This window comes from Phalacrocorax aristotelis, chromosome 9 (genome assembly GCF_949628215.1).
Source record: "Phalacrocorax aristotelis chromosome 9, bGulAri2.1, whole genome shotgun sequence".
In the NCBI taxonomy this organism is placed as follows: Eukaryota; Metazoa; Chordata; class Aves; order Suliformes; family Phalacrocoracidae; genus Phalacrocorax; species Phalacrocorax aristotelis.
Window position 1 is genome coordinate 18,920,200 of NC_134284.1, and position 27,363 is coordinate 18,947,562.

General features: G+C 44.4%; 1 protein-coding gene across 7 annotated transcripts in view; it reads right to left on the reverse strand.

Annotated features, from left to right (window-relative positions):
- The window catches only part of FOXN3 (forkhead box N3), a 219,328-nt gene that overhangs the window by 107,555 nt on the left and 84,410 nt on the right, over positions 1-27,363 (reverse strand). For all 7 annotated transcript variants that reach the window (XM_075103695.1, XM_075103690.1, XM_075103696.1 and 4 more), the window contains one exon: positions 4,163-4,299. In XM_075103695.1, the coding sequence (XP_074959796.1) occupies positions 4,163-4,299 (137 nt within the window). The remainder of the gene's footprint in view (positions 1-4,162; positions 4,300-27,363) is intronic.

Genomic DNA, 27,363 nt, shown 5'->3' on the forward strand with positions numbered 1-27,363 from the left:
TCCATTTCAAGATGTCCTCAAAGCATACCAGAAGAAAAAATTCTACCTACAGTTCAGTTAGAGTCAGAAAACTGGAAATAGAACATACAAATGAAGTACCAGGGCACTGACCTATGTAGTCAGTTAACAGAGTTTGGGTCTATAACTGTATTTCATGGTTGCTATTACCAACACAATTGTAAATATTTAAAAAGAAACACATTAGACTATAGCACCAATTTTTCCACACCAAGGAGAGTTTTTTCTTTAGAACACTGTATTAGTATCAGTTCACCCTTGAAATTCATCGTAAACGACATAATATATGCTTCAGTTAGAACTACATAAAAATCCTTTTGTTTGATTTGAGTTTTGTTTTTTAAGAATACACACCCAATCAAATTAAAATTAAATAATTTGCATTGCTATATTATTTTTCTTAGGGCTTAAAGATTATCTTCACCCTGAAATGCAGCAGCAATTCAGACAACTGTATTCTGAAATTTCTTCTTGGGTACAAACACTGCAAGGTTGCTTTTTCCCCAAAAACTATGGTTGTCTGTACATGGAGCCCAATGTAATCCAAGCTTCCTGGTTTGAGTCATATGTCTAATCTCAAACAATACTAATATAACACTGACTCAGCCACCCAAATGTGTGGGTTCACATCGTAAAACTCCTTCATAAAAGGTCGTCTCTGTTATGGTTATGCAGGATGCTCTAGTGAGGTTGTAAAGCTAAATTATCTGATGTAGTTAACTCTGCTCAGAAAAAGAGAATTTGTCTGTTCAGGAATCATCTTGCTTGGGATATTTTTACAGTACATTCCTCCGTTTTGTGCTCAGTTCACCCCTAAGCTGCTTATGCGGATACTAAAGAGAACATGCAATTCATTTGTGTATCCTTATTCTTTTAAAACGTCTGATGAAGACAAGCAATAGGTCGGTTTGCCCCTGTGGAATCGCACCAACTGATCCTTATAAACCTTGTAATTCCTCCGATTAATCCCATTCCTAGAGGCTGGAGTAATATTAGCGAATTATCTGGTTCCAGACATATTTCATTAATATCAGGTGACACAGTCACTCTGAGTTGTGGGCTTCAGTCATGGTAAGATGGATGGACAGCAAAACCTCTGCCACCCGAAGATTTTTTCTAGACGTATTATCTTCACTATCAGAAAAATTTCCCTTGGAATTTGTTACTATGACAATGTATTGCTCTGGAGATCCGACGATGGCAGAGCGGATTTACATTTCCTACCACTACCAAAGTCTTTGTACACATGAGAAAGCAATCACATACATGCGGGATTACTGTTTTTCCGAAGGCACGGGGGATGTTCAACTCCTTGTGAATATATCAGAAATATATTTGAAAAAATGATTTCGCCGTGTAACTGCCAATGCATATTTAAATTAATTCAACAGTCACTGATGGCCTAGACCAGCCTGTGTTGATGTTTCGCCAGTCATTAGTAGATGACTAAATATTTTAGAAGACCATGGGAAGATTAAGTTTATTTGACAGTGGGACTGCTGAAAGATATCCAGCTAAAAATAACAGTGAGACCACAATTTCTTCAAACAAACTGTGACCTCCTTTAGGCCTCTATTTGCAAGGCACTTGGTCCCGCAGCCACGCTTTGTTTTGTGACGCAGTCACAACAAGGAAGTCTCGAAAGCGCTTGGCAGCACGAGCAGTGTAACAGCAGCTCTGGCATCCCACAGTTTCCAAGCAGAGGAAGTTTCCCTTTCAGTTTTGGGACTCACTTGCAGGTGTTTCAGTAGAGCACCCTCCCTCTCCCTCACTCAGGAGACAGCTCTGCCATTTGCCCAGCTACATCTGGGCATCGGCGAAAGCAGGCAGTCTTTCAAAGCACCTTCCTGAATCGCATGCTGTTTGGCACGTGCCAGTACACCTCTCCTCTCCCACACATGAAAACAGGCCAAAGGGGTTCTGGCCGCCCACCCCATTAGAAGAGGGCAGCCTGACTTTTGCCCGAGGTCTGTGGCTCCCCGAGCACCCTTTGCCGCACACAGGGAGCACGGGAGAGCAGCAGGCAGCAGCTGTGCAGGCTGCAGGGCAGCTGCCCCAGGGCAGGCTCCCTAATGCCCAGCACCCAGCCACGGCGTCCCTACGGGCTCGACCCTGCAAGGGCAGCTCAGCTCGCGCCAGCGCCGCTGCATCACTTCCTTCAGCCTAACCTGGAAAAGCTATCCGTGCGCTCCTGCGGGCAACGTCTGCCGGCACACTGCACAGCGGTTCTGGCAAACCCAACCCATTAAGTCAAAAATCACTGCAAGCGTAAAAGTATTGGAGATGCTCCTGCTTTCAACTGCGTGTGTTTGCTGGATTTTTTTGCTTGCAGGGATTAGAAGGGATCAAAATCCCTCCATTTCTATTTCAGATGTGCATTACACTTTTACTTGATACGAGAGTCTCTGAATAAATCTGTATGGGTATTATTAGAATACTCTTTAAAAGACAATAGAAATGATAAAGTGAGGCTCTGGAAACAAGCCTTGTTCAATCACACAAATAATTTTAATGCCATTATTCAAATTATTTTTCTGTCCCTCTGGAAAGTACACTAGCTGTGGGATCACTGGGAGCAGGGGAGAAGTAAAAGTGAAAAAATCCCTCCTAAACGTGGTACTACGGAAAATATTTTTCTTGAGCTCCACATGAAACACAAGATAGAGCAATCTGCGCTGCAGCTGTACCGCTGGTGCCGCGTTGCTTCGGGAAATCCCGAACTCCTGTCACCTCCTGCTGCTGGCTGACCCCAAGACAGCCGCTCATTTCAGAACATGGGGAAAAGACCCCGGCGCCTGCAAGTCCCCAGCCCCCAGCAAGCCCCTGCAAGCCGCGCAGCACCAAGCCCGGTGCAGGGGCCCGATTTTCAAAGCAGCGTCGGAGGGCTGCCGCTGCCGCGCAGGATTACCCGTTACCACGGCAACGGCGCGCGGCAGTGCCCCAACGGCCGGCGCTTTCGCCCGGCAGCGCCGCGCGGCCCCGTGATGCAACGGCACCTGCCCGGGCTACGCGTTGCCAGGGAGACGCCCGCGTTGCCGCGACGACCATCACGCTCATCGCGCGGGCGGCGGCGGCGGCCTCTCCCGCGCCAGCCCCGCGTCCCCGGCCGGGTCCCCGCCCCCTCCCCCCCACCCCCGGCGCCCTCCCCGCCAGGCCTCACCACAAACGCTGAAACTGCTCCGGGAAAAAGAAAAGAAAAAAAAGAAAAAAAGCCCGAAACACCCCGCCCAAACCCCGCGAGAGCCACCACAGTCACTCGGTCCTGGCGATGCTGCTGGGCCCTGCTACGGCTGGCTAATGACGCCTTCCCGATTACGTGGGGCGCGAGACAGCGCTGGCTATGACCGGCATTTCTGACCCGGCTGTGACACGCTACCACATTTGGAAAAAGCGAAGAAAACAACTTCTGTATTAGCAGCAAGGAGAAAGCAGCAGTGTCAAACACCGGTGGCCGCTTCCCCGCTTGGTGGCTGGCAGTTGTAGATTATCTTCCTTCGCTTCTGTTAGTCATAAGCAACAGCCAGATCAAAACCAAATGCAAAACAAATGAAAAAACCTGGCCCCGCGCCTATTTCACTGAAGCAGGGCAGAGGAATGGCTATAGCTCTCCCCACGCCCCTCCGGGACAGCCTGGAGGGCAGGCGCTGGGCGCAGGGAGGCCCTAACTACAACACTGGCTGTTTAAGTCACCTGGGGCTCGCATGGGGACTGACGGCTGCACAGGCAGCACAGGCCCCACAGCACACACGGGGAAAAACCGAGCCCACCTCCTCTGAGCAAGGATACCGTGCTTTCACCTGCCACAAGGCGGAAAAGCGACCCTTTGGAGCTCTCCGTTTGCTTATACGCATTTTAATTTCAGGTGTTCTTCTGCCAAAAGGCTCTGTGGCTCACGCGGGAGCAGGACTGCGGGCTCCTCCCCGGGGACTCGCTGCCGCCACGCAGGGGCACAGGGATGGGGACGGGCAGGTAAGGTGTCCCGCACCCACGCTGGGCAAGGCCAGGCTGCTGCCACCGCTCCTGGGCTTTCTTTGCTAGCACATTTCCAAATGGCATTGCTTAATTACATTTAATGTCTTACCCAAGGTTCATATGCAACACTGGATGAAAACATTTAGAGTTGTAAAATGCATCTAGTTCTTACCTTTGATATGCCTGAGGAGATGTGGGAGGTGTATTGAACACATGCGAATATGGGTGATAGGGTGTCTTTTTCAAAGCCTGAATAAGATTTTGTCTATATTCTGGGTCTATACACCATAAGGACCCCTTTCCAATACTCTGCAAAGAAAAAAAAGAATTAAAAAAAAATCAAATATTTGATCTAATGGTATAGCCTTATTTATTTAGCAGTATTTGTCAGGAAAAGCAGTGGGTTTGGGTTTTTTGTCTGACAGAAGTGAACAATAGCTTGCTTGCCAGAGATGGGTGCTCCATTAATAACATATTGCGACCGTATGATTTAAATCACTCTTCTGGGGGGAGAAAAGTCAGAATGAATGTTTGTTTGCTCCCCCCACCCGTTACTAGATAATATGATGTAATAATATCTGGCAATTTCCCCATCACCCTTTATTGGAAAAATAAGAAGCTACAGTTACTGTTAAATGGACACTTTGAAAAGAAGTAGGCTCTTTTTGAAAGTGATTTTCTTATCCTTTTGCTGTTATACTAACAAGAAACAGGGCTAAAAAGGAGGGGTTTAAACACCCTAGCAACTGTTTTAAAAATAAAAGGACTTAATCCTTCAACCACATGACATCAGTGCCATTACACTACAAGAGGAAATTAATCATCTTTTCTCCCTTACGGGGGAAAAAAAAAGTACCCAAAAAAACCAAACCAAAACAAAAAAAAAAGCCCACAGTATAATCAGAGCTTAAACCATTTACGGGTGTTGTGAAATTGTGATCTGTTAAAACAACAGTTACTGTAATTACCCTTTCTGGACACATGGAGCAACTCAAGCAGTCAATCTGTAATGTGAAGACTACACTAAAATTCAGTATTTCTTCTGCAGTTTTACAAGCAGTGCAATTTCAGTTCTTGTCTCAATCCCATCAGAGGTCAGGGTGCAGATATTTTGAATTGTTCTGTGCGAGTTCTCAAACAAACAGAAAAACAACTTTCCCTTGGCTCCGCTATGAAAACATACAAAACGATAGCTCAGGAGCAGCCTTGGTCTGCTTGAGCATACGTAAAAACAAACACTAATTCTAATTACAGACTGAATTCCACTGGCAGGCTTTCAAGGTGTTATGATAAGATTTTTGGTAAATGTTGACTTTTCTGGAAGAGGCGGGGGAGGCCACACTACTGCCTCTAGCTGCTTTCCAACCCAGGACCATCTCTTTTCTCAACTCCAACTCTGTCAGGGGAGCAAGGCCCCCAATTTCATGTGTCGAGGAATGAACAAACAAACGAACGAACAAACAAACACACACACACACACACACACACAAAATATCACACCAGAAGTAGAATATTATTTTCTAAAGCCACAAGGGAGGCCAAAGCCAGGCACTTGTTTCCTTCTGAAAACTTGTCATCTTTGTGGAGCCCTACCAACTCCTAAGCATTCCTCTGCCTCACAGACAGCTTTAGGATACACAGTGCAAAAGCCAAAGCGCTTACAGACCTCCTTCCGAGCTTACAGACAGCAAATCTGCACTAAGTTCTTCCCCCAAAAAATAGAAAACTTAAAAAGAAATATCTTCCCCAACATCACTGGCTGGCTTTGTGGGAGCATCTAGCAAGCTCACAGCACCTCATGAGACTTGGCTTGAAAGAAAAGGAGAGGGCCTGGCACAATCGCAGGAGCTGCGATCACTTTCAGAAACAAGCACATCTGCTGGAGGGGTTGAAGAGGGAACCATCTTCTGCATGCTGCTCTGGTGGAACCACGAACATGGGGTCAAGCCTCTTCAGGATGGCAGGGCTCAAGCCTGTCTCTCCCCTTGCTTCCCAAGGGCACCCTACCAGAAGGCCACTGAACAGTCTAAGGGGAGACGTTCTCCTGCTCTCGAGGAGAAGCAGGGCCTTTGCATGGCCAAAAGGCCCAAGATTCAAGGGGCAAGAGAGAGAGCTCAAGCAAGACTCTTGGGTTTTCGTCTCAGTAAAGCACTACAGCAGATGACCAAAAGATCCGCTGTTGGTGTCAGTGGCAGACGCTGTGCACAACACGTCTCAAACCAGTTTGCAAAAAGGAGACTGCTATGTTTAGCCCTCTTTTAAACATGGAACAATGAGCCAGAGACTTGACACGATAAGCCTAGTAAGTGACTTTTTAGGCAAAGGACAGAGTCAAAAATAGAATCCAAACCTCCCAAATTCCACTTCCATGCTCCATCCAAGAGCCAGAGCAAGAACAACATAAAATTTCCTTTTAAGCAAGCAACGTGCAAAACTAGGAACGTTTTTCAGGAAAAAAACCTTTGCTGGATTCCTTACTCCTTACAGCATGGGATAAGCTTAAAAAAATAAAAAGCTACCATCTACCTTATTTGTACTTGCTGGAACATTACTGTTTTCAAACTTCTCTGTTTTTTCATTTACTTCCAAGACACACCTTTCACCTACCTGAAAGAGATTACCCCCCAAAACCTATCGGAGTTAGTTCAAGTTGAGGGCCTTACAAGATGAAGTCACTACTGAAGAGTAACTTCAAAACCTTTCATTGCTGTTAAGCTAAATTTGTTTGGCATGCCCATATTCTTGCAAGAGCCAAAAATAATCTCACTGAAAAGCAGAAACTCTCTCACACAAAAAGTATTGAGAAGAATTGTACTGCTTGTTAAAAGTAACACTAGGAAGGCAGATTTACTATATTTTTACCGCAACTGAGCTGACTTATAATTTAGCAGAGAAACCAAATGCAATTTAAGGCAAAGCTCTCCAACCATGCAGAGCTCCTTTTTTAAGATAGTAATTTTTGTTTTTCCACAATCACACAAGAGAGCAGAAATAAAAAGGAAACTGAAGTGTCATCCTAGTTAAGAATCCTTCTTGACTGTCAGAGGTGAGAAGGGCTTCGTTAACTGTCTGTTTAGATGTGTCATTAGTCTTCCCATATACAGAGCAATCACGGGAAAGGAAATCATTGGAACTCAGACCCATCGGTTAGTGATTAATTTCCATCTTATGACACTTGGCGTGCTGCTTCACTACCTCCTCCAAGCCAAAAGTCAATAGTGGCTCCAATCAAAAACCAGCAAGGAAAGGGGGGGGGGGGGGGGAAATCCCTGGATTACATTTGTCTCCCAGGCAACAAGCGACTGAGGAGTGGATAACAGCCCCCTGATCATGTCAGCACCACAGTGCTTTCAAACCTCCCGACACGCTGCCGCCTCCTCCCAGGGCCAGGCGCAGCCACCTCCCTCATCACTCCCGCCTGTCACAGGTTACTGCTTCTGCATCCCTGCTTAAGGTTATTTAAAAAAGGGGGAGTGTTACTACGAGTCCCCTTCACCTTGTTTAAGAGTAGACTATAGTTACTACAGTTGCAGTTAAGCTATTTCAGAGGCACTAATGGGGAGAGAAAGCAACATGTAGAAGATACCCCATAAAACTCTATGACCGAATACTTTTCCTTTTAAAAAATCCTGATTATCTTTACTATTAAGAAATTGTTATGCCTTTTTTCTGTCACTTAATACATATGTAGATTGTATTGGGATGTTGTATACTAAATCCCAACTCATTAATTCATTTGCTCTTTCTCGTATCTCATATACACAAATGCGATTCCCCCCCAACAATTAAAACCAGTGTGTTGTCGTGAAAAGGTACATGATACACTCAGGATCCAGTTGTTTCTCCTCCCAGTTGACTCCATATAAAAGTTTTTAAGTCCTACTTTACACAACCTATTAGGATCCAAACAAAAATGTTTGGTCACCTTTTAGTAGAACTGAAAGAAGTTTGAAATTTAAAAATAAAAAAAATAAAATGCTGCTTCTCAGCTCCTTCAGTGGTCACAACAGCATTATCCACTATTAAAACTCCTCATTACAAAAATTTTGCTTCCATATACCTCGCAACTAACTGCCTGACCTTACATATCACCTATCATTTGCTCAAAAGCTCAGTAAAAAAACCTGTGCATTGAGCTCTTTCCAAGGCTGGGAAAAAATACATACCCTGTCTATATAAAAATTCTGGCAAATGTTTATTTGAGGAATTTTGTTCCCTGTTTTTTTTTAGCACAGACTTGAAATGTGTTAGGAACGCTGCTTTTTCCAGGGTTGTTCTTTTCATTGCCATACAAACAGTCTGCCCAAAATAAAGCTTTGGGAAGAAAACAGATACAGGAACCGCAAAACATGCGGGCTCAGATGGACACTGGCGATTTCAAATTGTACCTTCTGAAGCTCCAGTTATAAATTTGCTTTGAATGTGCATGAGAGTGCGCTGCAACCAGGGAGGAGCAGCTCCTGCCACCCACACCTCTCACAGCAGTACCCCACCGAGAGGATCCCTAAGGGAACATTCCCCAAGAGGGACGTACTGGATGGAAGGGTCTGAGCTGCTGCCTCTGCTTCCTTGGTCCTCACTGCTCTCTTGCATGTGCCCAGCCCTTCTTCCACAAGCCCATTTCAGTCAATCTCCTCAAAGAAAACTACTTTGCTGGCACAATTTTATGTCATTTAAACTCATTAAGCTGGCTCATATAAAGGGTCTTATGAGCACCCAGGACTGCTGCAAAGCAGCATGGATACAGGGACCCAGGGAGGGGAACGGGAAGCCCTCCCCTTCTGCAGCAGGAGCTGTGGTAACACCAAGATGCACCTCTTGAAACAGTACACAGAGAAAGGAAAACCAGGAGTCTGGCTGGACACAAAACAGCTCGGAAGAGGAACGGGAAAAACGGCATGACAGAGAGCAAGCATAGATGGGAGAGCTGGGGTGAGCTGGCAGCTAGGCTGGTAGACACAGCCCTGATGGAAAGACCAGGAAACCTGCGCAGCCAAAACTAGAGACACCAAGGTGCTGGGCACTGACAGATGCATTGGGACTGGGAAAGCTGGATAGGCTGGGAGGAGAGGAACTGAAGCAAGAGACCCACAAGCACCTGAGTGACCGCACAGCTCTGCACAGGCGCCCAGGCTATGCCAGCAAGCTGAGAATTATTAAATTGAACTCTTTGAGTTAAGGACCTTGCTACTTTAAATGAGTGAACAGAACTGAAACCAAGCCAACAACTCCCCACTGAGTAGATCTGTCCTTTTTCTTCTCCACTACCAAACCAGGAAGGAACGAGTGGCCATTGCTAGACTCTCCTGAACTCAAACTGTCGGCAATATGAATTAGGCATACGGCAACTAGTCAGGATGAAGTGGTGTAGATGTACACAGTCTTTGAGAATTATGCCATGCTGGTTACAAGGGTGCTTCAGGAACTGTAAGAACAAGCAGAAAAAGCAGAAATTTCCCATTACTCCAAAAAAAGGGCATTTCCAACTAGCATCTGCAGTCTCACGCTGTCAGTTGTTGAAATCGCACCACTGTGACTTATCAGTCCCTGCCTAGCTCAGTGTAAGTTGTTGCAGTCGTTAACACAGGACCTGCGAATAACACTAATGACACTTTCTGCAGTGATGAGGAACCTTTTGGTGTCAGTATTCACTGTTACTGATCTAATGGTTTGCTCTCAGCAAAGATGAAACCTACTATTGTTACAGCAAATGACCTCTTTGCAAGTAACAGTGGAGAGATTACTGGGTATCAAAGGTTCTTACTCTAAAGAAATATTTATCCTGAGCGCCTTGCACCCAGTTACCCTACAACAGCAGCCTTGAGGAAAACCCTTCACACAGATCTGCCAACAAGTTTATCCACAGGAATGCTGTACAGCTTCTATAGGTGTCCAAGAATGCCACGTGAGCACAGCACAGAAGCGTTTCTCTAGGATCAAGCTTTAGTGAACCAGTTTTTGAAATGCAAATTTCAAAAAAGGAATTGGATGATAGCAATATCCATGAGGTCACCGCAGAATTTACAACAACTGCTTAAGTAACAACAGCCAGGACCAGAATCTGAAAAAAAAAATACTGCTGTAGACCAGAATAGATTTGTGTGCATAAGGTATGAGAGAGAACAAACCCTGAAGAGCCCCCCACAAGTAGAGCCACAGGCACAGGTCCTATGGCCTTGTCTCCCTGCCCCAAGTAGAGCAAAGAAACAGTTGGTAACAACTCACAGCAATGGCTGCAAGAGCCGCACAGGAGTGACTGCGTGGACAGTTCATGTTTTACGCAAGTGAAGGCATTAATGGGTTTTTAAGAATTTTTTTTTTACCTTGGCACCCCCCTCATGAGTACAGAGAAGTCAGAAATTACTTCTAGAGCATGACCTAGACACCCAGCAAGTCCGAGCTGCTGCCAATGGCTACCAAGCCAAGGCACGTCCCCAGACTCCAGGCTCCTGACCCCACAAGGGGCACTTCAGCCCCAGGTCTGGAATGATTCTCTGTCATTATGTGAGTCACAGTGAACCACTGATGCACAACACCATGGGCACAGCTGGTCCACTGCTCCTCTACTGCTTCTCCAGCACACCAGCACCTGTATGTACAGGTAAACTGGCACAATACTATTCCCTACAACCTACAGTGGATCTGCTACATCACATTAGTTTCCCACTGCTCTCATCATGACTCCTCCAACAGGCTCAGGAGGTGTTGCATTATCACCTGACTTCAAGAGTCACATTTAGCCTGCTAAATATCTCCTTGTTGAGTTTATATGCAAACCACCCTATAAAGCTATTAGGCTGCCACGTGGAAATACTGCAAGCAACTGAAGAAAACAGTGTCATTAACTGCCCTTAAACAATGCCTGGCTCCTATATAAAGTTGTTTCATGCTAGTGCCTAGCAACCCCAGACATTCACCAAGGCCTCCCCAGGCTAGGTGGAGTCTGGGCACTGAAGAAGAGAGGCTGTGACACTGCTACGGAGGAACAAAGTGCAAGATCAAACAGACACAGGGATGCTGGGCTGGGAAGGCAGGAGAGCCCAGAAGGGAGGCCGGTCAGCATGACTGGCTGTCACACAGCATATTTGAGGGAGATTAGGTAGCAAGTAGCATTAGTAATGTCATTTCAGCCTATAGAATTCATGTGTATACAGGGAAAGTGCAATTATCCCTACTCTATTGAAAAGAAAATCGAGGAGACACAGAAACAAAAGGATAGAAAAAAAAAGTTAAGTGCTCAAGGTCACCTATAAAGTCAATGGCAAAAGGAAAAAGAAAAAAAATCCCAGAGACTCCAGACCAGTAACCCATTTAGCAGGATGTCCTAATTTAGTGTCAGAGGGGCACTCATTTAAATACCCACCGGTTATCTGATACTTTTCCTGTTATCTAGATTATAAAACTGGGGAAAAAATACAAATTGGCTTTTCTTACAAATATATAGTTACGTCATATATGAAAACCTAGTGACAATTTTGAAACACAACCCTTCACCCCACAGATATTCAAAAAATTGTTCAACACATATCTGTGCTAAAGGTTTGCAGGTCATTTTTTGCCTACTATTGTATTAATGATGAAATAAGCCAGTGAGCCAATTTCCAGGAGAAGGGGTTAACAGCTAGTAGAGATGGGTGGGAGAGAGTAGGTTGCACTAAATCCATTAGCAGTGACAAATAAAAATAGAAATAAGGAAGACCTGACAAATGCTAATGGATTTGCAATGTTTCCCCCTATAACTGTTTATTTAGTATAGGGTTTTTCCTTGCTTAGTGTTTAATACTGGTGCACACAATGAATTGACAGGGAAAAACAGTCACTTTGATAAAGTTATTTGAGAGCCTGGATCTGTGGTTTCCAAGTGTCCCTGGGCTCTTTAGGGTAACAAAGCTGTGCTCCATCCTGAGTCCTGTTCTACAGCCTCAGCACCATCACCTGCAGCAGGCACATGCTGAAGCAAAACCATCCTCCTGCAACAGAGACCTTCAGTATTACTGCACATCTGTCAACACACAAATTATTTCTGCCATTTGCATACACATACTCTACCCTGCTTGTGTCCCATTTCTCCACTAAGTTCACAGATACTTATTTTTTACTGTCATTTCTCTTTCCCTCTCCTCCTTCTCATAGCTGAATGAAACCCCAGAAAGCAAAACAAAACACACACCCCATGCTACAAGCATCCTCCGACATAAGGCAATTTCCTGACTGCATTTGAAGCCTTCACCTCGCTCACTCAGCGCAAACCAGCACAAACTCGTCAGGGCAGGGCCTGGCTTCAGGAGCTTCAACAGGCCAAACATCACAAGCCCAAACCTCATGGACTCCAACAAACCTGGGACTTCATCATGACTCGGTACCTTTGCAAGCAGCCTGCACCAGTCCTCCTTCCTCCCGAACACCAGAACCTGTCACAAGACTCTGGAGAAACACCTCCTATATTGGTCAGTAAGATCAATGTCTCTGCAATGAAGGCAAACCAGGGCAGGACCAGTTTAGCTCCAGGAGCAAACTGGCCTCCTGCAGGGAGGTCAAAACCCAGTTGCTCCAGCAAGCACACTCCCTCTTAAGACACCGGCCACCCTGGTGACACTAAAACAGCAGCGCCTGCAGGAGAGGGCTTTGCTCACCTGGTAGGATTTCACATCTTATTTTTATTGTAATACAAAACAAGCAAGAAATCCCACCTGAGAGCCACACCACCAAGACCTACGCATGGCCAGACAGGGAGCAGCAAGCCCCTGCAGGGCCCGGCTGCAGAGGAAGAACATCATCAGCTTTGGCCCTAACCTCTCCCTGCATCTTCTGAAGAGCTGGCCACAGAACCACACCTCGACTGCACCAAAGCCTTCTTGCACAGGGAGACTCTGACCTCAAGGCTGCAAGGGAATTAATTACATACCCGGGCAAAGATGGGGAACACGCTGCTAAGCTGCCTGCCTGCCTCCACCCACTGCCACATCACAGGTCACTAAAAAGCACCCTCTCCTGATCCTAGCTGTAAGCTTTGGTCTCCTCTGGCAGCTGCCCTGCAGCCCACCTGTACACAAGAGCATAAAGGCTCTTCCTGCTGCAGCCAGCAAGATGCCCCAGCCCACTGGTGGCAGGGGACAGCCAGGACTACATCATTACTGCAGGTGCAAACAGGAGACACCGTGGCATGCAGGTTAAGCACAGCGTGTCCTCCCACCCTGGCCATACAGGCAGCAAGCCCAGTCCCCTTGCCCGCCCCGCAGGCTTACAGCACCAGCCTGCGCCCAGCCCAAGGGGATGACCATCCAACCAGCAAAGGGACGAGGAGGGAAGCAGGTGAGAAACTGTCCTCCACAGAAGGATGCAGTGCCAGGGGGAAGAAAAAAAGCTACATTGCCAGGTTTCGTCCAAGTCATCCTCAAGGTGGAGTAAATTACAAGGAACAATACTGGAACTTCTCATTGTGGGAGCAATTAATTCAGATGTGCTTATGTCTCCTCCTGTTCTTATTTTAAGTTTGCTGTAGAAGCACAGGCTTATGAAAACAGTAAGAAGAGATGAAGTTGCTTAGCCTTCAGAGTTTTATTTGCAATCAGATTCATTAAAACTGTAAGAAGATTCCCCCTATTTTTTTTCCTCTACACAGTACCTCAAAAATAGATTTGACAATTATAATTTATTTTTTGCTGCCTTGGGTTTTTTAGGTGCCTGGAATTTTACAAGCATGGCTACATGGGTTGCAACTGGTAAAATGCTAAAAGCAGCAGATGCAACAAAGCCTGGCATGAGGAACTTCTCCAGCATGAGCCACTCAAATCAGGTGTATTTTAGAGTGAATAATTAATAGTGCATTTCAGCTTCCCTGAACAACCTCCACCAGTAAAACAGATTTGAAAGTTTGCACATAATTTATTAAACACTGCAAAGTGGTTACATTGGAGAAATAAGATGTATACTCACTGGTATGTGTGGCTTTAAAGCAAAAAAAAAGTATTTAAATCTAGATTTTTTTCCAAGGAAGCTAGCAAGTCCCTGAACAAAACCTACAGCATGGCAAGAATAGGATTCACAGGTTTATTCAAGTTATTTCCCAGGCAGACTAGTTCTGCTTTAGCAGAGTGTTAATCAAAGTCTAAATACTTAAGGATCCTGACTCAATATAGATACTTCCTCTGTTTAATATCCACCTCATTCTTCCAGATGCAATTCCAAATCCCACAGTGATTTTGCGATTTCATATATAGTTCATATTTTCAATTTCAAAAAGCAAAGGAAAAGCAGGTTTCCTCAAATTCACAGAAGAGAATCAAAAAGCACGTGACAGAGGCAGCAGCAGAGAGCCAGCCTGCAAACTCACTGAAACAAACCCAAAAGAAATAGAAATGGAACTCTTCTGGGCATGCTTTTGGCTCAGCTGGTAGCAAACAGGATGTCAGCATCAATCGCTGGGTGCAGAGAAGAGGTTATTCAGAATAGCAAGCTCAGGCACAGACTGGGTCTTTTACCAGGTAAGGAAAGAGTGGGAGGAAGGGGTTGGGGGGCAGCTTTCAACCCACACACCGCAGCCCTGCCTACTTGGGTTTTCCCTGGTCTCTTTTTAACTGAATTATCTCACAAGCAGTCGTTTTCAAGTGCAGTGGTCACAGGCAGCCCCCATGAAATAGGGCTGCACGGGGAAGCCTGCACATGCTTCATGTGTGCTGGGAGGAGGAGGAGAAATGACAGGCTCCTCTGGAAAATGAGACCATGGACAACCTCAGCAGCACCAGCAGCCCTGACTGGGGCACTTGTCGAAAGACAAGCCTTCCACAGAAAGGAAGGATTAGTGCTTGGTTTGAACATGAGAACAAGAAGAAAAACAGAGTTTGGAGCAGGGGAGGGGAAAAGAGAAGACAACACTGTTTGATGGAGTCTAGAAACCTCTGGAAGTTAGAAAAGCTGTATCAACTTCTCCATTGGGCACCATCATCTTCACCCTCCCACTCCTCGTGTTTACTTGCGAGCTATTACTCATTCTGATCATCAAATACAAAAAGGCTGCTGATCAATATTGCACAAAGGTGATTAGTGCTCAGTGATTAAACATCAGTGTATGAATTTATCTGATTTAACATGCCTGAAGTAGAAGGAAACAGGAAGAAACAATTTCTGATCAGTCTCCAGTAATGAAAATTGACAACTTGCCCAACATCAGATGTTGAAGTTGTGAAGAGTTCAGAACAAGGAGGAGATGATGTATGATATTCTCAGAAGGATGGAAAATTGTTTTCCTCCAAATTATTCATGATCAAATATGCTTTTGAACAGATCTAGCATCTAAAAAGAAAAGAAAAACTCATTTAAGGATGCCAAAGCAAGGTTATTTTGATGACACAGGTGTCATGCAGACAGGCCTGCTGTGACCTGAGTCACTGCTCCAGGTCTCCTGTGATCTTTTTCTCTATCGGTTTCACACAGGAAGCCTTCATACTTGACACACCAAAAATAGCAGATGGTTTACATATGAAACTCTTGCATCAAAAAAGGTTACAACTTTTTTCTTTTCCAAAATGCAAATGCATTTTCAGCACGGTGCAATGATGATTTAAAACACTTGCCCCTGCCACACGTTCCTCAAACGGACGTTTATGAACGGTTCTATTTCTAGATGATGCAAGTAAGAAAAGAGAGAACTAAGAGGGGAAAAAACACAAAAATAGTAATCGGAAATTAGTACCTGAATGTGAAAAGCAACCACAGATAAAGTACAAACTCCCTTACAGAGGAAAATGCATAGCTAGAAATGAGGTCCATTATAATTGACTCCATTCATCCTATTGATGATGAAAAATTTTGACAGCAGCAATCTTACCTTTCAGAGCTGCATAATGTACAAAATCCTGCTGAAAAACAGTAACCAGCCCTTTGACCATGCTGGTGGTGTGAAAATCCATTCTTGACCCAAAAAAGCAAGCCAGATATACCAGCTCCAAAGCACCAGCCACGGAAAAGGGCTGGTATCCTCCAAAGGGTCCTCCTCCTCCTCATAGTCACACTCAGTGACCACAAATGCTGACATCTGCACTGTACAGAAGAGGATTTCTGTAATTGCTGTGTTTTCCTTGCAAAAGACTCTCCAGGGCAATACTAAACACACCACCACCAAGAGGGTTTGAAAGAAACTTGACAGATTACAGCTTTATCATAACCTCCAGAATCTGGCTTTAATATTGCCAATTCATAGTATTTTTAGCATGTTGGGATTCTAGGTGTTTCTATTAGAATGTCCTGAGATAATGCAAAATCTTGGGGGGTGCGGGGTGTGTGGGGAAACAAAACCAAAATGTTTCCAGATGTCTTCACTTTTGTAAAAGAGCCTGTAAAGGATCTTAAAGGCTCTAAAATAAGGTCCACATCCCCTCCCCCATTATTTTAAATGACAACATGATTTTTAAGCCAATTTCATAACTTCTAAGGCTCAAATCTCTATATAAATAGGCCCCCACATCATCCTTATCATACCCATCTGCGCTATTACACACACACCCCTAGATGCTAACATTACTTAGCCTAACTTAAAAGCCACGCAACACAAACACAGAGCATTTATTTGTGCAATTACAGAATTCCCTTTCCAAACAAAAGCATGCCTCTGTACACAGTGCGAGAAGGCTGAGGCTACACATGGCGTGGATTGAAAAGCCATTTAAACCAGCTCTGGAACTGTTTTATTGTTTAGCCTGATGCCAAACAACAGGAATCGACAGATAGTCAAAACAGGAGAAAAGGAAGAGTTTACTGATGAAGCAAATTCCTTCCCTTTTTAATGTATGTCTAAATTAAAAATTTAGAGTGCAAATCCAACAACAAATCTGTGAACCCTGTTTTATAAATTGTGAGGGAAATAGATCGAAGTTGATGTGGTGCACAAGTGGATAATTCTACCGTAATTAAGACACGGACTCTTGTCCTGTCAGCTCAAGCCTAGCCAAATGCATTTTTGGCATACTAGGTGCTGGGGGGTGAGTGGGACTCAAGTGCTGGTGAAGGAGCAGATGGTAATTAGCAAAAGTGGTTAGATCATAAGCATGTTTACTTTGAAACGAAAATAATGCAAGTATTTTAGCGGGGGGGGGGGAGGACATTTTCCTATTTTTTCCTATTCAGCAGAAAAAACAGGATGAGAAAGCAAGAACCTTCCCACAGTTTCAATACTACAAATTAAATTAAAATAAAAGGTTTCTGTATGAAAATTTTATATTTCTTCTCAAACAACAACAGAAAAGCTTGTCTCTTATTGGAAAGGGTCATAATTACATTTCTGCTTTTCCAAATTCAAAATTACTCAGCTCTAAAAATCAACAGCAAATGACACATTAAAGTGGACTTGCTAAGAACAGGTAACTTTATTCCTCCGAACAAAAGCAGCACTGCCCAAAAGGCACTGATGTCTTACAGGTGTTTTAGCAAAACCTGAAAGAACAAAAAATTAGTCAAAGTGGAGGTGTTTTACTAAATTTTAAGTGCTGGTTTGTTTTAGGAAAAACAAGAGAGACTGTTCAGGTTAGTTAGACTCAAAATTAAGAGTGATCTGTTTAGACTCATTGATAACCATTGGTGGCAACAGAATCCAAACACTTTTTGGTCCCAGTTTACCTTAAAAGTGTTTGGATGATCTAAAAACTACTTGTATAAAATGCAGATATACAGATAGAGAGATACGAAGATAATTATTTTAAGCAGAAAAGGAGGTACAGCCTGAACAATAAAATCCCATTTGTCTCAATAGCTGGGAGCTAGCACCGTCCTGAGTCCTCTGTGCAATTTGTCTCCATGACAGCTTCTTTCCTCTTTCTCTGCCGTGCAGCCAAAAGTCCAGAAGTATTAGAACTTGATACAAAATTGTAAAGAACAAGTCTACCCGCTTTTACAACAGCGACGTTCGTGTATTTAACCCCAAGCACTGAGAAAGAAAACATCCATCTTTAGAGAAGGGGGGTAAGAGAGAGAAAATCCAAATAAATTAGTGCAACAAGGTAATTATGTAACAATAAAAGCATTATGTTACTTGCCAAAACAGGAAAAACCATTTTGGACAAGTTCATCTGCCTGCTTCAAAACAAACCATGCAATGCTGAAAGCACCAGCATTTGTCTGATCCCCGGCCACATCCTGATCCTCCAACTTCCCATCTCTCCCAGCTGAGGACTGAAAGCCTGCCGCCTGCCTCTCCCGTGCACACCATGTATTTCTTCCTACCCCAGCTATGCGGGCAAGCCAATGAATCACTTACGCTTTTCATCTACAGCTCCTTAGTCCTGAAGTACTTCAGGAAGGGTGGAATTATGTAAGAACTATATTATTATTTCCCGTTAAATTTATAAACAAATATAATCTCTGAAGGGGATTCCTGCAGAACTAAATACCTTTTGATCCAGGAGCTCTGTACCATTTTCTCTCAAAGCCTAAGTGTAATTGTAGCTCCATCTGAGCTGGCAGCATGCAGTTCTTAAAGCCATCAAACATTCCACTCCAAATGCCTTCGAAGTACTCCCAGGAGCAGCGAGGATCTCTGGAAGTGCAGTGCTTCTGTGCTGTTCTAGGGCTGGAGAAGGCTGCACACAGACAGCCAGTGCAAAGCAGTGCTACCAAGGAGAATCTTGCAAATACAGCTTTTCCTGCATGGCAAGGACTTTATTGCTAAAGATGAACCATGTGAGAACTATTTAGTTCTCCCCAACAATTTTAAGAAAACAGATCTAATTGCAAAACTGCTATATTTATTATGTTATGTATCATTTAACCTTAACAGAGATTATTATCCCCCTCCTCTCAGTCTAAAATCAGACCATTTAATGAATGATTTCCCCATTTTTACTGGAACACACATAACCTAAGGAGAGGTGTGTTCCCACTCTCCACCCTAAGGGGTGAGGAAAAGAGATAAAAACATGTAAATGAAAGCTAGAGATAAGGTGTCCAAGTACCTAACTTGGTACCTAACTTCCATTAACTCCCGCAGCCCCTGCAATTTGCACTGTAGGCATTTTTTTTTCAGCTGTGAACTCAGGGAAACATTTACAACTGTTGCCTCATCTCAGTGAGTACCCTCCCACAGCAGGCAGCCAGGGGATCTCATAAATATGACTCTGGAGCAGAGCCTAATTTCCTGCTCATAGATGAAATGAGTGTGAATTCAGCATTCAACTAGATTCTCTTATGCAAAACCCCATCAATAAGTTTCTGCTCTGTGTACTGCCACAGACACTTTTCCATGCCATTCCCCATACAGAAGCCTGTTCGCTCCTCTGCTTACCAACAGTTGTCTTTCAGCAAGTTACACTAGCATTTCAAAAACCCGAGAGTACTCAGCTAGTGGTAAATCGCTACTGTTCACTGCTGCAACAAAATATAGCAATTCAGCATGCCGTAGATGGTGTTTTGGTATCTTAAGTCACTGGCTGAGGGCAGCAATTTGGTTTCTTTTCTACTGTAGCAGGGAAAAACCCACTCACATTGAAGATCCTTGGAATGAGTCCTCTTACAAATTCCTACATCAGTTCCCAGGACAAAGTTTCCATAACACTCAGAATGGAATTTGAAGAACATAACTAACAAATTAAAGTCTACTGTCTCCAAACTTACTATTATGGCTGAGTAAGATCCAGAGACATCATTTATGGCTACAACTGTTACTTTCCACAGCTCTCAGTCCCAATTCTGCTGTTGTTTACTCAAGAGTAAACCAAAAACAGCTCCTCTGAAGTCAGGAGTCCAAATTGGTGGGAGAACAGAAAAATAACAAGTAACATTCCAGCCTAAGAAGGGCCAATAGTGACCTACCAAAAATTCAGGTGGAAAAAAAATGTATGCCAAAGTAGGAAGGTCACTCCCGTTCTTCCTCCCTCCTGTTGCTTATCTTACATGACCTCTATCACTGAAGAGTTCAACACCACTTACAGCCATAAGAAATTTAGGACTTTGTGAGAGCCAGGTGAGTTGCCAGTAAGTATATAACACTTGTCAGCATCCAGACTCTTAAAAATGTGCTTTTTCTCCAGAAAAGATAACCACCATTTTATTGGTACTGCAATAATCTGCACTAAATGCCCAGACACGGCAGCATTGATGAGTGTGGTGTGGGTGCAGTATCTCGACTACTGGGCATCTCAGCAGCTCCAGCCTCTGATCAGTAAGATCTGAAGGCAGGCTAAGAGGAATCATGGACATGACGTCATGGCAGAGCTGAGGCACTCTGCCCTCCCTTGTGTGATTAAAGGTGAGAATCACTATGAACTTCAGTCCAGGACACTAATTTTGCTCAAAGGGAGAACATCTCAGAAAGCTCTTGCTAAAAGCAGCACAGCTAAGGTGTTCCTTGCCCTCATCTACAAGGCCAGTTAGTCCCAGGCCAGCCGACTCTGCTGAACAGCAAGTGGTCTGGTAGCCATCCACAGGGTCACCGGCCAACAGCAATAACATTTCTGCTCCTTCAGAAGAGCCACCTTTGTCTCCACAATTAACGAAACTGTATGGTACTACTTCTGTGCCTGAATTCTTCCAAACCAAAGAAAACACATGCAAGAATTAAGTCAGAAAAAATAAGATACAAGACTGATGCAAACATTCAAGCAGATGTACAGGAACCACTTTACCTTTAAAGATGTCAGAGTGCAAGCGTCAAGGACAGGGACTCATAAGAGCACCAGAACAGACTTCCTGCATTTCTCTGCTGGATGTCAATTAAGCACTGCCAGGCAATTGATTTTGGCATCTCCTCTCTCCCCCAACCTACCTGTAATAATTTCCCAGCTCTGGGGCTGAGCAGGTACCCTGCTTTTGGCCAGCTCTGAGACACCAGAGCAGGTGGGGAATGGTTGAAAGAGAGACTGAAACTTACTGGGAATTAGACTGAATGACAGATGTTAGGAAGTAAAATTAAACTGTTTTTTCCTTGAGACCCAAACTTAAATACTGAATCATAACAAGCCAGTTGCTACTACTGAAGAGAACAAAATCTCCTTGCTCTTAAACTACGTAACAACAAACTGACTTATAACAGAAGTACCAGAAAACCAGCAAGATTCATACACGTCTCATTAAAGTGAACTTTCAATATCTTCCTTTACCTAGAACACAGGAGACCTGACTTACACTGGTTCAAAATACCAGATTACAACTCAAACGATAAAAGCAAATACTTAAAGAGAGAAATCTTTATTAGCTTAAAAAATACATATAAGCATGCAGCACAGTCTCTCCCTAGATGCTTACTGAGCAAAACTTAACCAGGGGCAGCCAGGTGGTGGGTTTTTTTTTTCCAAGCAAGTCTGTGTTCACAAGATTAACTGCATCATAACGTATTGCTTTGTTATAGCTACATACCATGCTGGCACCATGACTTCATCTAGCAATGGTCTGCCCAGTCTTGAAATGACAGAAGTCAATTACTTCTATACCTAAGCTACCATTAACCAACATACAAATACCAACAAACTAAATTAAGAGTAGTGTTACACTGGGTCCCTTTTTCATAAGGATTCCAGCTTGTGTCACCCTGGACCACTGGTTTTAACAAGATTTATGATGAAGAGACAGCAATTAGCTGAAAATAACACAGAAGGAGCAGGTATGAGCAGCCTGGAGACTGATTCTCAGGCTGCACTGGGCCAGTCTGACTTACCAGGAAGACAGAGCTGCCACAAGAATGACCCAAGCTTTCAGCTGCCTGGCTCAGCGAGTGGGATGCAGCAACTGCCTGAAACCAGAGCAAGGAAAGGAAGCTTCTCCAGCAACTCAAAGGCTACTTCAGGCTGCCTGGAGAGTATTTCCAACTGCTTTTTCATGAGGTCTTCACCCAGGAAGACATGCCACACAGCACCATTTACTGTGCTCTTTCAGCCAACATATAACATGTCACTTCCCTTTTAGGAAAGGAAGGAGGAAGTCTAAGGGACACATATTCTGTAATTAAAATGGATTCTTTGATGTTTTGCTGAAGAACTGAAGTGCAAGGCAGAAGAGTACATGCCTGGCCGGAGCAAGAGGCCAATTCATCTCTGATATTCAGCCACAGCCAGAGGTAGCACAGCTGCCATCATGAGCCTGGTGTGCAGGGGCATGTCTTGCCTACTGCCACAGGAGTTTCAGGGTGACCCCCACAGGCCAGCGTTTGTTAATGGACACATAAGGCGCTCCTACGTACATACGTACTCCAGCCTCATCATCAGCAAGGCCTCCTGTGCTCAAAGCAGATCGTGGCCCCAGGATCCATGCTTCATTTGCTGGTAGTGACAATGGCAGTTTGTTAGCTCTCCAAGAATTAAGAAACCTCGGTGGCAACAGGGTTGTAGAGACAGCTGCACAGAGAAGCCTGGCAATTGATTCTATGGACATCCTTCCCTCTTCTATAATAGTTTTTCAAAGGATCCACAGCACAGCTCCACTCAGAGCCACCTCTACTGCCAATATTAAAACTTTTGGGCAACAGAAAGAAACAAACCTCGCAAAGCTGAGAAAACATGCATGCATGAGTACACACACACCCTTGAACAGTTTGCTTCGGATCATTTCATCCATGTTGTACGGGCCCAATCCAGCACCAACCACATACCTGACCAAACATACAAGCAGCCCCAGAGGTTTAAGTGGAGCCTGGGCTCTTGAAGGTAAGATCATCCCCCGCCCCTTCCATTCCATGTCTTCTGCTACTGCCACCAGGTCATCTTGGAGCTGGCTGAAAGTTCTGGGCACTGTTTCATGCCAGATTAAACAGAGCTGAGCCCATGGCCTGTGATGACACTGGTGCTCCCCCGACCACAGTGACCATAAGCTAAGCAGGGAGCTGAAAAAGAATTCAACTAAATTTGCCCACTGAAAAATAACGCTAACAAAAATAAACACAAATAAGTTTTCAGCCTGCTCACTGCGTGGTGATGTACATGCCAGTACAGGCTCCAGAGGGGCTGGCAATACAGCTCTGGATCGGTTTAATCTCCCACCAGAGGCAACAGGCAGCCAGGTTGAGCACGGACCATGCTTGATGGTGGCAGCCCAGACTTTGATCACTTTAAATCAGCTGTAAAACACCACAAAGCCACTAACACAGGCCACTTGAACAACAAATAGCACAGTCCTGCTCCTAGGGGAAAACCTGAAAATGCCTCCACCAGAAGAAAGCTTCCTATTGTATTTAAACTTTTTGTCTCATCTCACCCTAGCCTTTACCTTGTGGTAGGGACCACATCCATTACCCCACCAATCAGTCCTGTACCAACTCTCCATGCAGCTGCCAGCCTCCTCAGCAATCTCAATCAGAGGTATTCCCCAGCCTCTCCATCATCTCTACTCCCTCCATCGTGTTCACACAACTGTTTGTTGTACTGCGCTATGACCTGAATTGGAGAATTAAGGTGAAAAGCAACTCAAGAATTAAAGAGGGAAAGATAAAAATCCAGCTGGATCAGACCTCTGACCAGATCTGTGGTTCGTCACAGAAATGCAGAAGTTCATGTGCCAGGAAGGTGTTGGAGCAAACAGCCAGGAGCAAGGGAGGTGTGACCATGGCTGAAAAACAGACTCAGCAACCCCACCACAGCTGAAGCTCAACAGGGGAAGAGTGGTTTGCTCTTGCTTTCCTGTCTGGGCTCTTTTAGTGCCTCTCAACATACTTCACATCGTCTTTGCTGTGGGTTAGGAACACAGACACAGCCAGTTGCTCCAGTTTATTTAGCTTAAGTAGCCAACCCCCTCTGGCAGGTCAATAGCCTGTCAATGTGCAACTAATACCCCAGTTACTCAGCAGGGCACCTGCCCGCGGGCTATCTTAACCAAGAACAAGATAACATAAATACCCTGGATATAAGGTTCAGAGGACTCTCCAGATACTGCCAGCTCTTCATCATTACTTGAAAAAGAACTGATTATGCTTTGTACAGCTCTAAACCAGTTAAATACAGGCAGACTCCACTGCAAAGAATAAGCTCTGATGTGAAGTCAACCAGCTGGAAGCCAGTGAAATGGAAGCATGTTATTTCCACGCACAGCTTTAGGAAATCTATTATTTAAATATTCTGTATAATTTCTCGGGTTTGCACTTCAAAAACAAAACTGAAAGATTCAAGAAAAGATCTCCATAAATCGTCTGATTTCTGGAAACCCTATATTACAGTATCGCCCTAGAGACTTTTACGATTGCTCTGGAATGAGATGACTCTCATTTCCCTAAATACCAATTTGAGAAGAAAAGTTCTGATGCTAGAGAGCTTTTTAGTGTGACATGCTGGGGTATAAGAAGACGGATTTCAAGTTAAACTAGACGAATTCCAGATTCAAACCACAACGCCTCCTTTTAACAATTTGGGAAATTAACCGTTGGACCAGCTTATTTAGGACATTATTAATGGAGCCAGCATCATCTGAAGCCTTTAACACAAATCTGAGGGGTTGTTTGGGTTGGTTTTTTAGTTTGGGTGGGTTTGTTTGGGTTTTTTTAACACCTAAACTCCACCAGATGTTATAAACATAGCGAAATTCTGACACTTGTGTCATTTGGGTCAGTCTAGGTGATAACAATGTTGAAAAGAGAGACCAATTCTACCCCTAGAGTGACACCAAGCTTTCACAGGAGATCTTTTGAATAATAACATTAAGAGGGAGGACAGTATCCCTGGTCCCTTGCCTTTGTGTATAGGCAGATTGGATTAGGAGATTCTAAGAAAGAACAAGCAGGCTCCTCTTCCTCTCACTCCCGCTACTGCTTATCTTTCTGCAGGGTTTTACCTGTCAAAAGCCTAGACATTATCACATCAGAGGAAAGACGTTGGCAGGAGGGACTCCTGCGCCCTAAGGGTCCCTCACGGCTCTCGGCTCTGGTCAGGTGCCCTGGCAGAGGGCTTAGGAGAGGCAATGCATTAGCATTAGACAGGAGTCGGCTCTCACAGAGCCCAAGGACCACTCCGGAGTCCTCAGATCTCAGAGCCTGCTCCAGACAGAGGAGGAGCCTGGCTGAATCACCATGACCCAGTTATGGACCACGTACTTCTAAGAATAACTTTCACATCAAGAGAGAAGAATTTTCTTCTCCCAGCCCCATAAACATATCCCTTACCCTCATAACATTTTTATTAAGACATCCCTCAGCACAAGTGCCAAACAAACCTGTGTTGAATTTCTTCAGCATGCACACAGCCAGGAGCATGTGTGCGTTTCCCTATCTCAGACAACGCAGAGCAGACACAAAGAGGAACCCTCTTGATAGGATGGATGTCCAAAGAAGCACAGACCAGGGAAAAGATGGCAGAATAGCAGAAGGGGGCGTGGGACAAGAGCCCCAGCTTCTGTAACCATGGGCTGTTCACTGAGACAAAAAAATTACAGAGAAGCCAACAAGGTCAAACATCCTTTCCCCTCACCCACTCATTTGATAATAATCATCAGGAAAGTTTGCATTCATAAAAGGCACAGAGGCATCACATGCCCTGAAAATACAACCCTACCAGCCTTTGTTCAAAGCAAGAATCCCTACGCAAATAAAACACATCTTCAAGGGGAAAAAATAGGGCTTATAACAAAATTTTTCCAACAGACCCTTAGCTAGAGCAGCACTAGTGGGCGCAGCTATAATTACAGCAAACCTACATAATGCGTCTGAACTAGCTTAGCCCTTTCCCTGCAAGCAGAGAAGCTGCCACATCAGTAACTCCGTTGCTAGGGCAACTGCTTACTTTCCATATCAACTGCAAACTCGTTGCTATGGAGATACATATACAAGAAAAATTCCTCTCTATAGCCAAGGACCAGATGGTAGGGAAGTCAGAGAAGTCACGGGCTAACGGGCTGTACTAAATGGGACACACACTGGAGGACATTTAGATCTCTACGTTCACAATAGGATTAATCTGAATGACTGAATTCACAGGTCCAGCAGTATAAACAAAGCCAGGGAACTCCTCGTCTACTCCCCATCATGTGATACTTCATACTCTGGCCAACTATTATTAAACTGCTGAGCTCAATGTAAAGAGGTTTGTACAATCAAGGGCTCAGCATTTTCCCTTCCTCACCCTGGCTCTCTGTCTCAACCCAGGAGATCAGCCTCATCGCAAAGTTACGTGAATAGTCACTCTGTCGGCTTGCCAGGTAAGCCTGATGGCATTGCAGCTGAAGTGGAACAGCAGCAGCACATAAACAAATCCGAGAAGAAAAATGTCTTTTCCTGGCATTCCACACCAGACCTAAAAGCACCAGGACAGGGCAAGTTAAAAACTCAAGTGATACAGCCTCTAAGTCTTTTTTTCCCCCGTTAATTACAAGGATCTCACATCAGGAAATGCAAGCATTCATACGCAGGCAGAAAAAGCTGTACACTATTAAATACATATTTAGCCCCATGAATATAAATTAGTGGAATGCAAGATTGAGGAAACTACTATGCAGTGGGAATTCAAAAAAGAATTAAGTGTTCAGCAGAACTTTTTTTTAGAAAAATGATTACTGAAAGGCTACACAAACACTGGAAAGCACAACTATGAGAGGAAAAGCTTCTAGCTTTTCACAATGTCTCAACGCACATCAACTGGCAAATGCCTGCAGTTCCCAGCACTGGTTAACTCCTTCCTCCCATACTGTACATGTTTCAGAGCCTATCTTGTCAGCATTTTATAACATGCCATTTGCTAAACGTTCTTTTTCCCCCCATAAAGAACAGTAAGACAGGCAGACTCCAAACCTGCAATTTGCAGAATCTGGCTGCAAAGGGAAAGAAGTGGCATAAAACGATTCCATATAGAGGCCAGTCCCGTCCCCCCCCAAGCCCCAGCCTAAAACCAGAGAACCTGTTCGATGAACACCTTCCTTCTGAACAGCAGAAATGCTGGCTGCAAGGTACTCAAATCAACCCTGAGTGTGCGTGTGCACACACACACGAAGGTACTTTCAAAGCCAGCAGCTGAAGTTTACTGCTTTCCAAGTCTACAATTAGCTGTCAAGCACCTGATTCAGCAACTCTGACCAAGTGCCAGTTCTGCTCGGGACTCTGTCTGCCTTGTCCCTTGGCCAGGACACGAGAAAAACCCAGCAAGGGATTTAAACGACCTGCCTTGGTGCATTTTATGTTTGAGACTCTTGTCTCATTCACCTTGATGCTGGCTACCTGCAGTTATTAGCATCCCCAGGAGATGGAAGAAATTCTTTCATAATCTGGGATTTTCCAGGAATGAATAAAACCCCACCTAGTTATTCATATAGGCAAGGCCTCCCACCACACCTTGCTGTCTAGCTATGTAACCATGGCTCTAATCACAAATCCAAGACGTAGGTGACTAGTCATGCATTGTGCTCCGCCACTTCCCTGTGGAGAAGCAGCACGTCGTGGTATTGTTCATACAGCTCCGCAGACTGCCGGATATTTGACAGATA